Source organism: Podarcis melisellensis (assembly GCF_964234715.1).
Source record: "Podarcis melisellensis genome assembly, chromosome: 18".
NCBI lineage: Eukaryota > Metazoa > Chordata > Lepidosauria > Squamata > Lacertidae > Podarcis > Podarcis melisellensis.
In genome coordinates this window covers 12,523,700-12,535,683 of record NC_138536.1, presented here as the reverse complement: position 1 = coordinate 12,535,683, position 11,984 = coordinate 12,523,700, and the positions used below count along the sequence as shown (strand labels likewise).

The following is an 11,984-nucleotide window of genomic DNA, read 5'->3' as shown; positions in this document are numbered from 1 at the left end:
ATATGTAGCCCAAGGTACCACTGTACCATTATTTAAGAGTTTCAAAAAGTGAAAATGACAATAAACTTCTGCAAGGACAAATCCCATCGCACACCGTTTTTTAGTTTGTTGAGAGTGTCCATAAGCATATAAACAGTGGTGATCCACTAGCTCTGTCACGCTAGGAATCCAGCAGTGAAGATGACAGCAATGAAGACCCCCTCTTGGCCTAGCGGATGGGGACCAAAGGAAAGCGGAACAAGACGCTGGGCACTTGCTTGGCAGCAGGAGTTGCTGGAAGGAGGTGTACAAGGTGCCACCCCAGCCGTCTTAGGGACTCCACTCCAGATTTGTGCAGGGTTTCCTCCTGAGCCCTTTCTTCTCCTGAAGCTGGGAGTGGAGATTTAGGGTCCTTCTCCTAGAGGGGGTTCCCTTCCCAGGTGGATGAGCCCCACCTGCCCCTCACTTCCCCCTGCAGCACAGGTAGAAACCACCTGCTTGGCCGTTGGACCCCCTCTTGGCCTCATCCACTCTGTCTTGGCATGCAGGGATGTCCCTAACTCACCAAGGCTTCGAGACGCATCAGCTCCCCTCACCTGGTTTAGCCAACCAGCTAAAGCTGTTCCCAGGATTGTGGCCACTTTCGCCTGCTGACAGCTTCCACAGGTGAGAGCTGAGCACAGGGTGGGGACCAAAGGTGGACAAACTGTCCTAGAAGGAGCAGGATGAGTCCCCCACTAGAGGTACTGCCTCTCCCAGCACCCCAAACACCCCTTCCAAAGACTCTATAAATATTCCAAAACCTCTCCATATTTTTTGTACTCATCATCATCATCAAACCTTTTATTGGCATCACATACAAACATCCATAGTAAATCAATTCAGAATTACCACCTCCCCAATGTCACAGAACATTTGTCAAATGAAAAGAGGCGAAAAAGTCTAATGCTACATCTCTAGGTCATTTTTGTACTCAATTATGGTCTGGTCAATGATTAGTGTGAGTGTGGGGGTTGTGGTTGGGTGTGAATGTATTACTTTATGTGTGTATGAAACCAAACAAAAGTTATACAAATAGTGGGTACAGGAAAAAGCTGTGCCTGTCTTCCTTTGGACATTACGTTTCTGAAACTGTAACAAGGTTCCCTAAATTTGTGATAAGGTGAGGTTTTTGAAAGCTGAATCCGGAACGCCCATGTGCGGCTTTTCCCACCAAATTGATCAGAAGGAAGGTACCACACCTCTTCCTTTGACCATGAAATGTCACTTTTGCTCAGTTAAGTTTTGACAAATTGTTTCTAGGAACTTAAGGTGGGAGAGGAAATTAGATACGCACGCTCCTTATAAAAAGGGGGCTGGAACTTATTCTGCCCAGACAGACGGGGTGGACAGACATCCAAGATCCTGTTCTCTGAATATTTCCACTTGAGGGAAAGGTAAGGTTTGTTGGAAGCCAGATTGGAGATTATTTATAAAGAGTAGACAGGGCATGTTCAGAGAGATTTAAATTAAAATGATTTCCCGCCCTTCAAAGCACCATTGCTGCGAATGCTCATGCTGCATATTACCTGCATTCAGCAAATGTTTGATATTCAGAAACAGCATTTAATAATAACATAATAATTACTTATTATTTATTTTCCCCAGCTACTCTGGGCAGCTCCCAACAGAAAGTTAAAAACATGATAAAACATCAAACATTAAAAATTTCCCTAAATGTCATCTAACAAATTTCATGAGTCACTAAGGATAATCAAACCTGAAAATTTCAGTTCCTCCCAGTTACCTTTCCGTAGTCTTGAATACAGTTCTCCACATCACTTTGCAATTTTTTTAAATCCTCTTGAAAATTTGTCATTTTAGTGCACATCCTTGCAGAGCAATTTCGCTATTTTCTCCAGTATGCACATTTTCAATGCAGACTTTATCCGGGTGTATGCATTGCACACATTACTTGGCTGCAGAATTGCATTTGATCCAACACAACTAGGTTTCAGTTGCCCAGGGAGACACATTTTGCGGTCCTTTGAGAGCGGTGAAATTACTGAGACAGAGCAACTGGTGCTGGAAGGGACCCAAGGGTCATCTAGTCCAACCCCCTTGCAATGCAGGAATCTCAGCTAAAGCATCCATCCAATCTCTGCTCCCATCACCACCATCACACATAGAGCTTAATGCAAAAATGGAATTAAATTAACATGTATTTCAGAAAAATATGTCCTAAATGTGTGTGTTTAGCAGGTGTATATATTTGGGGAGAAGTGTGCATTTTGAAACTTTTTTAGAGAAAATACTTGCTTGAGAGAAAACATACATGAAATTATCTTGGAGGTTTAGGTTGTCTCCTGTGCAGATATGCATCTGATCTCTTTGGTGGCATTGACCGGCCTGGTCTTGCTGAAGACGTTTACCTTGGCCAGGGACCCAGCTCTGGATGAAGCCTGGAGTGACTGGAAGAGGACCCATAATAAAATATACCGTGAGGTGAGCTTGCTCCAACTTAACTAGAATGAACACCATGCTTGTGTCTCAGAAAAGCTTGCACTTTGAACCATGTGCTTCTGAGCATGGGCAGTGTGTAAAGGATCCAGCCTTTGTCCAGCAATAGCAGCAAAAACATAGGCAGGGCATGAAAACAATCCCTCTGCCTTCTAACTCCAAGAAAACTGCATGTGCAACAATGCACCAAGACGCACATTCCTCATCGGCTGGTAAGAAATTGGTGCATCCTGGTGCAGCTAAATTCTGATCTGGAACCGTTTTCCTGCAACTGGCAGACCCTCCAAGTGTCCCTATTTTCCAGGGACAGTCCTGGATTTACAGAAGCCATCCTGGTTTCTGATTTGATCCTGGAATGTCCCACTTTTCTTTAGAACGTCCTTATTTTAATCAGAGAAACGTTGGAGCGTACAAAATAGGATGTGCCTGTTTTTATTGGGAAAATGTCAGAGAGCATGAGCTGAGCTCTTCTGGCCTCAAGGCCTTCTGATTTTTTGAGGCAAGAATGATCTTGGGCTCTGTCCGTTCATTCTTAACCAAGAGGCTTCCCTGCAGAGGAATGCAGAAGACTTCCGGAGAACTGTCTGGGAGGACAATCTCCATACCATCGAAGAGCACAACCGCGAAGCTGCCCAGGGGAAACACACCTTTCAGATGGCGTTGAACCAGTTCAGCGATTTGGTAAGCAAACTCGGAGTCTGGCTTGTATCATGGATTTTGCGGCTAGTCAATCCTCTCTCAGCCCAATAGATGAGCTTATAATTCTGCTCAGTCGTCTGCTTGTAGCTCCTACGCTGAGGTCCAAAACTAGGTATTTTGGAGACTGGGACAAATAACATGAAAATACGTCATATAATCCCATACATACTAGAAGATGAGACAAAACAATGGGTACACCTAGAGAGGGACACAATTGAAAATACCTGCACCACAACATACCCACTCCTCCCAAACAAACTAAAGAAAATTCCCACAACACTTAACAGGTACACACAGACCATGCTCAAAGCATGGAAAACACAAATAGGCAAACTATCCCCAACCCCATCCCCACTAATCCCCCTGGCGTACCACCCATTATTCCACCATGCAGCACAAAACCTCCAGATAAAAACCTGGCGAACCAAAGGCTTATATCGCCTAATAGACTTTTATAAAAATAACAAACCCTTGACAACACAAGAAATACAAGACAAACTAGAAGACACCCAAATGCCCTGGTTAACACAACACCAACTACATGCCCTCTTAAACAACCCAACAGTAAAATCAGCAGCAACTAGGCCCCTGACAACCTTTGAAAACCTCCTAACAACAAAGGGAAATGGTAAAGGGACGGTATCCGCAATATACAAAATACTACTCCAAAATCCCGCAAATCCCCTAGACGCAATCAAAAAACAATGGGAGAATGACATAGGCTATGAGATTAACCCCACTCAATGGACCAGAATGTGGTCTAAACCCCCCTTTAAATCCATATCAACGAAAAGAAAAGAACTCACACTGAAACTCACCTACAGGTGGTACCTAAGGAAACTAGCGCTAATACACCCAGGAACCTCACCAAAATGCTGGAGAGGGTGCACCTCCACAGGCACATACCTTCACATGTGGTGGGAGTGTCCCAAAATCCAACTATTCTGGACAACAGCCATACAAGAAATATGTAAAATAACTAAGCAAGTATTAGACTTCACCCCAGAATTGGCCCTACTAAACATCTTCCAAGACAACAATGCCCATTTACACCACAAAGAACTCATAACCCACCTACTTTCAGCAGCCAGAAACACCATAACCAGACACTGGAGAGACCTGTCAGGAGTAAGCATGGACCAATGGTACCAAATAGTATGGGAAACAGCCCTACTAGAAAAATTAACTAATAAACTGAAACTGACACGGGGACAAACAGAAGAAGACACCTTCACCCCGGTATGGCTCCCCTTTATCACATACACAGCCCAACAGGACAATGACAATAATCCACCAACAGCATACAAATCAATATGGCTAACCTGATCCAAAACACCCACCCACCCCACTCACACACAAAATCAAAGATCACCAGCCAATCACAATAAAACAATCACATCCTAGGCCAACCCCAACCTCTCTCACCACCAAAGGAACACAAGTGAACAACACAAGCACGCTGACACCAAACTCTACATACATTAAACATAATAGAAACACCGCCACCCGACCCCACCCCCATCCATCTCCCCTCCCTCCACCCCCTTTCTTTCTTTCTTTTTTCTTTCTTTCCTTTTTTTTTTCTTCTCCCCCTAATGCCTCAACAATTGAAATGGATTTGTAAAAATGTTACATGGGAAAAAAAATACGAGGCATTACACTTACACTGTAAAACAAGAAAACCCTTAATAATAATAATAAAACAACAACAACAACAAACAAATAACATGAAAAGCACCCTTAAACCAAATCTGTATATTTTATAACATAAGACATTAACAGCAGTTTCAATGAAAATCATGTACATTTCCAGGTTTGGGTAACTCTCCACTAGTGAATATTATTATTTAAATAAATAGCTTTATTGTTATGCTAGCCAAAGGCCATGACAAATTGAAAACTAGAACACAAAACAGAAAAATAAAGCACACGTTACATACTACTTAGGGCTGCCTAGGCTTAAGCTAGATGAAAACACATAACTAGGAGATTCTGTGCTGCATATAATAGTCCCTGTTTAGACCTCTGCACCCCCTTTGCAGTTCCTAGTGAATATTCACGAATTATTTTTAGGAAGTCTAAACTGGTTGTTGACTCTGGAGTTGCAACAGGCAGCCTGAGTGGTTGGGGCAGCCCAGCCCATTTCACCGCCTGAAGCAAACTGGGAAGGGGCTTCCCAGGGGGGCACAGCTACTTCTGGCGAGATTGACATGGACGACTCTCCTCTGCTCCCCAGACAAAAGAAGAATTTAAGGAGAAGCTAAATGGGCTCCGCCCTGACCTGCCCAGACAGCAGGGGGGCGGCGCAACCGGGCACGAAAGGTCTGGCACTCTGGCGCTCCCTGAATTCGTGGACTGGCGCAACACAGGTTGTGTCACCCCGGTGAAAGATCAGGTGAGAAGAACGCTGCGTGGGAAGGCCAGAATGACCAGGTCAGGGACTCAAGGTGTGTTGCAATGATGAGAATCCCTCAGGTGGGGGTAGGGATGTCAGAAGGTCCCCCCCCCATCTGAACCAAGGCAACCAACCGAAGTCCATAGCAAGTTCAAGACGCAAAAGAAGCTAACTTTTTGCGAGCCCCCTGTTTGCCCTCAAGGGTAAGAGACAGACACTTCTCTTACTCAATGGCTAGCTGAGCTGTTGCTCCCCGCCAAAATAAAAAATAAAAATCCAAACCTGCTTCGGATCCAAACCCACGCCATCCCAACCCACTGTCTCCATGCTTCCTTATCCAGCACCCTGTCTGTTTTAAATTGCGGCATGGGGTGGGGGTGGGGAACTGGTTGGCCGGCACACAGCTCTGCCCAATGCTGCTGCGGGTGGTGTGCTCTCAAGGGAGAGTTTCCTGACCGCATTGGCGTGGCGGGGGAGAGGCTGTCCCTTTGCCCACCCCCAGCAACGGCCCTGCTGGGGCTATGGCGCCATCAGAGAGGGCTCTGGGTGCCCACTCTGGCACACATGCCATAGGTTCGCCGCCACTGGTCTAGTCCAACCCCCTTGCAAAGGAGACTTGTTTGGGTCAAAATCAACGCTAAATAAATTTCTTCCGATAAATGAACCACCATAGTCACTAGAGGGCCATGAAAATTTGCATCCTGGGCATTTTAGACTCATCTACCCATGTACTAGGGACGCAGGTGGCGCTGTGGTCTAAACCACAGAGCCTAAGACTTGCTGATCAGAAGGTTGGTGGTTCGAATCCCCGCGAAGGGGTGAGCTCCTGTTGCTCGGTCCCTGCTCCTGCCAACCTAGCAGTTCGAAAGCACGTCAAAGTGCAAGTAGATAAATAGATACCGCTCCAGCGGGAAGGTAAACGGCGTTTCTGTGCACTGCTCTGGTTCACCAGAAGTGGCTTAGTCATGCTGGCCACATGACCTGGAAGCTGTACGCCGGCTCCCTTGGCCAATAAAGCGAGATGAGCACCGTAAGCCCAGAGTCATCACAACTGGACCTAACCTGGTCAGGGGTCACCCATGTACTATCTGAAACCAAAAGGGCTCATTGGTTGCCAGATGTGAAATTATCCAAAACCAAAGGGGCACAGTTGTTGCCAGATGTGATTTTTTCCCAACTCTCTTACCCCACTAATCTGCTCAGCTCCTGAGTTAAATGTGGAGTCCCAGCATCTGTCAGATTCCTGCCCCAGCTTCATTCGTTTCCCCACTTTCTTAGCCGAAGGCCCGGGAGCAGGGGCGCCGACTTATAAAAAATATTGGGGGGGCCCAAGACCTCCAAACTGCTGCTGCTGGGGGAACGAAAGGGGCGAGCCCCGGGCTGCCCCGACCTTAAGTGAACCTGTGAGGGCCCGCCCTTTGCGGCAGCCGATTGGCTGCTGCCGTGGGCGGAGAATATTAATGAGCTAGGGGGAATCCCCGCTTCTCGCGGGGCTGACGCCAGCCCTGCGAGATTGTTGATGGGTCGAGAGCCCGCAACCCCACCCCCTCTCTAGATCGGGAGTGGCTTTGTTTTAACTCATTACTGAATGTATTTTAAAAGGTAACTATCGTCAAACAAGGAAAATAAAAAATACCAACATAATTTTGTGATTTTACAAAGCATAATATAACTAATAATTTTCTTAAATTATTGGGGGCGGAGCCCCCCCAAACGAATTTTTGAGGGGGCTCAGGCCCCCTCAGGCCCCATGGAGTCGGCGCCTATGCCCGGGAGTATAGAGGAAGAGCAAATTACCTGACAGTAAGAGCTGTTACCTGACAGTAAGAGCTGTTTGACAGTGGAGTGCCAAGGAGTGTGGTGGAGTCTCCTTCTTTGGAGGTCTTTAAGCAGAGGCTTGACAACCATATGTCAGGAGTGCTCTGATAGTGTTTCCTGCTTGGCAGGGGGTTGAACTCGATGGCCCTTGTGGTATCTTCCAACTCTAGGATTCTATGATTCTAAATTGCCCGAGGTGAGTTTGCTGCAGAGAGTGTGGAGCAGACGTTGACCCACCTCTGAACACCAAATCAAACTGTTTTTCCCCTTCCGCAGGGCAGCTGTGGCTCGTGCTGGGCGTTTGCTGCCGTTGGAGCCCTGGAAAGTCTCCTATGCATTCAGACTCGCGGGCTGATCACGCTGAGTGAACAAAACCTTGTGGACTGTGCTTGGCCACAGGGGAACTATGGCTGCAATGGAGGGTGGCCAAGTCGGGCCTTCCAGTACGTCCTGCAGAACAACGGGATGAACTCAGAACGCGTCTACCCCTACACAGGACAGGTAGCATTTGAACATGACATTTTGCAACCATGGGGCATACGCACAGGGGCCTCCCATTTCATTTTACCACCCGAGGCCAAATGGGAAGTGTTTGCAGCCGGAACTCACCATGAACATCTCCCTTGTTCTCTTATGATGGTCACGGCACCCACCTGAGAGGGGCCAGAAGGGAGTTTTGGCAAGTTTGGACTGAAGAAAACAAGCCCTGAACTTCTCACCTTTGTCTGTGAGAGACACCAGCTCCAGTGTGGTTTTGCCCTTATAATTATTCATCAAAATATATATTTCTTTCCTCCCTCAATATTTAGTCCATAAGACTTTGAATTCCTCTGGACAATGGGAAGGAGAGAAAGAAACATTTAGTGATAGGCAGGTGGCAAATTTTGGCTCACACCTGTCAATTGCTTGCCACTGCAGTGCCTGGTGGTGGTTTTACCACATCCCAAAGAATGGTGGTGGTGGTTGTTGTTATTTCAATACCAGTAATTTCATTATTGGTACCAAACTTTAAAAACCATTATAGTAACCAAAGAGGCGAGAGCCCCATTTGAACAGATTTGTTTCCCCCACCGATGACACGTGCAGTTTATTGGGATGAAGAATAAGAATAAGAAAGCTTCATCATGACCTCATCTGCATCTGCGTCACATTTAAATGTGCCATGCATTGTCCTGTTATTAAATGGAAATACTGTGTCATTCTGTGAACCACCCTGAGATCTGGGTGGTATGTAAGAAATCAATAAACCAAAAAATAATTGTTGGTTTCATAAAAAAAGAATTGTTTCTGCCCTCCCATATACAGAAAACCAAAATATTGGTTACCATTATTTCTGTTACTATAGATGTTATATGGCTGTTTCTTTGTATATATTCCCATTTTTTAGTATACGGATGTTTTAAGATAGTCTATATCTTTAATGCCCAATAAAGGTTTGGAGAAAGAAAATTTCCTATTACTTTGCAGGACGGAAACTGTAAATTTCAAAGCTCAGACCGAGCGGTCAGGATCCGAGGGTGGGTCGATCTCCCTCAAGATGATGAGAGGGCCCTGGAAGAAGCTGTGGCCTTCAATGTGCCAGTTGCTGTTGCGGTGGATGCTTCCTACTTCAACCTTTACGGCTCAGGCAAGGGGCTGCAACACTCTTGCAAGAATGAGCCCAGTCTCTGGGTGACGCTCAACGCTCAGCAGTCCCCAATATAGGGAATGTGGAGGAGGCGGGGTTTATGATCGAGCATAAGAATATAAGAAGAGCCTCCTGGATCAGGCCCATATAAGTCCAGCATCCTGTTCTCACAGTGGTGAAACAGATGCCCGCAGCGGCATAGCATGTGTTGCCAGTGTCCAGGGCAAGGCAAGGACTGCAGCCACTAACCTCATTGCAGATGCCATGTAGAAGGCAGCAGGCGGATTTCACTTGCTGCACCCCTGGGGTGGCTGCTTCTAATGGAGGCCACCTGCTGGTCGCTGTGTTTGCCCTCTCAGCTTGGCGAGCTCTTGGTGGGAGCGACTGGCACTCCTGGGTGGGCTTGGCAGTGTCCCAGCAGCACTTGAGCCGCTGCTGCAATGTGCCTAAGAGGATGGCGTTGGAGAGCAGGCCAGCTCATTTACTTTGAGAGGGAATCCTAAATTTGCTGCCAAATCCCTCAGCTTTTCCTTGAAGGAAGTGTGGAAGGGCAGTGGCTCAGGGAGCAACCTGCAACTAAGTTCTATTCAGAGCAGACCACATGGAAATAAATAGGTTTAAGTTGGTTGTGTCCCTTCATTCAACGGGACCAATGCTGGATAGTGCCCAGAATGTGAGTTGCCTTTTCCAGAGACGACCCAGGAATGTCCTCCCTATCTTCTCTTTCATTCTCACCTTGTCTCCCTCCCTCCCCCCTCCCCCTTCCCCAACTCCTTCTTTATCCAGGAATCTTTGACTACCCCTGCGGGACCAACCTAAACCACGCCGTGCTGGCAGTTGGCTATGGTGTTCAGAATGGAATTCCTTATTGGATCATAAAGAACAGGTAACGTGGGGAGCCCAGGAGACAGAGATTGCAGCCTCTTCCTCTGACCTTCAGCATACCTGGCCTGGGCTTTCAACAGCTAAACATTGTGATATACTGATATATGACAACGTCTGAAATCAGGATGGAGCGCTGGAGAGGCGCAGAGCGTCTTCACGATTTTTCCAGCATTGTGATTTTTGCATAGCACACACACCTCATGATTCGTGATATATTACCAGGTCAAAAACTATGAACCTGATATCACAATATGGACTTCAAATTGGGTTTGGACGATATATCAATATATCACTCAGCCCTCCCTGGCACCTAGTAACGGTAATCCTTTTTTGTGCTCCTGTTGCCTCCCCAGACTTTCAGTGGCCACAGGACAAGATCCCACTTCTCAGTGCCCTGCAGATCTGTTGCCAGGCATCAGGCCTGGATAATACAAGCTGGGGATTGAGTGTCCTCATTTGGACAGATAATATTGAACAGCGATAAGAAACAAAATTAAAGGATGCACTGGTGATATTTCTGTGGTGGGGACTAAACCTGCCCTCAGCCTCAGGTGCCCCTTATAGGTCCCCCATAATGCAACACATGGGTCATCGAAATGCCATGAACTTTTAATTATGAATTAAAGGGTCACCTGTCCTTGAATATAACCCAATATCACCTATGCCATCTGCATAGATCCACTTTGGTCCAATTATAACCCCCAACCTCAAATCCACCAACATTTTATTCACTGGATAACCCTAAACTGTTATGGTGCAAGAAATTGGATTCAGTTTGCATTTGAAGGCAAACTGACCCATTTTGCACTTTCTGAAACAATACAGAAACCACACCCATCCTTTGAAATTTGCCTGTATTCGGATTTTACACTGCTGTTCTCCCTCCAAGAGATGGGTGAAGTGTAGAACATCCAAATGCATATTACTGAAAATAACAGAAATGCATTCTATTAGGAGACGTTGCTCTGCAAAAATGTGTTTATTGAGGAAAATTCACAGAACAACATGCTTCTGAGTTTTTGGGGTGATTTTTTTTTTTAAATGCAAACTAGATTTAAGACTGGAAAAATGTGGAACTAAGAGGACTGAAACTGACAGATCCATGCACCCAGAGTCTGACTCCACTTTGATTCACCAGACTCTCCTGTCATTTCCTGTTGAAGCATTTTAGAGAGACCCTCTTCTTCTCTCTCTTGCTTCCATAGCTGGGGACCTTACTGGGGTGAGAACGGCTACATGCGGATGCGAAGAGGCGTCAATCTGTGTGGCGTGGCACGTGTGGCCAGTTACCCCGTGTGACCAGCTAAGGCTCCACAACCCTTCCTTCTGGAATATTCCAAACTTCAGAGCAACGAATCATCAGGACGCTTCACCTCTTATTTCATAGCTACCAAATAAAGCACTTTGAAATCAAATAATATAGAGTGCCATCTCGATTTTCAGATATTAATAAATACTTAAGCATGCGCTTGGCTGTTTTGTGTGAGTTCTTGCATAAATTCAGCGCATTCTGTGTTTTCTGAAGGTTGCATTTAGTTTGGATTTGGGTGAGGACCACATCCAAGGCACTTTGGGTGCAAATTTAAAGCCCATGGCTTCAGCCAGAGAATTCTGGTGTGTTGGGGGTTCTGGAGATTGCGGCTCTTTGGGTTGGAGGTGGGGTGGGAATCCATAGTTCCCAAGATTCCTTGGGAGAAGCGGCATGTTTTAAATGTGCTTCAAATGTATGGTGCAGATGTCACCAAGGACACCGTTTCAAATCCCCGCTCTGCCAGTATTTGTATTGCATTTGCATTGTGAGTATTTGACAAAGAATAAATGTCATTGGGGAAAGGAGTTGGTTGGACATTGTGTCAATTGACTCTTTGGCGGAGAATGAGGCAGTGTGGCGACTCCAAGGAGTTTGTGAGGACAAGCAAGCTATGGATTAATAACTTATGCCCTGCTATGAAGGTGCTTTGAAAGCAAAAGGAATAATAATAATAATTATTATTATTATTATTATTATTATTATTATTATTATTATTATTATTATTTATATCCCACCCATCTGACTGTAATATGCAGCAGCCACACTGGGGG

At 45.9% G+C, this 11,984-nt stretch overlaps 1 protein-coding gene across 1 annotated transcript; it reads left to right on the top strand.

Annotated features, from left to right (window-relative positions):
• The first annotated feature begins 653 nt into the window (after positions 1-653).
• On the top strand, positions 654-11,368 carry LOC309361000 (cathepsin S-like). The gene is made up of 7 exons (XM_081896008.1): positions 654-2,463; positions 3,034-3,159; positions 5,414-5,572; positions 7,667-7,891; positions 8,858-9,017; positions 9,804-9,903; positions 11,108-11,368. Exons 1-7 carry the CDS (start codon positions 2,335-2,337, stop codon positions 11,199-11,201), a joined length of 993 nt encoding a protein of 330 aa, XP_081752134.1. The 5' UTR covers positions 654-2,334; the 3' UTR covers positions 11,202-11,368.
• The last annotated feature ends 616 nt before the right edge of the window (positions 11,369-11,984 follow it).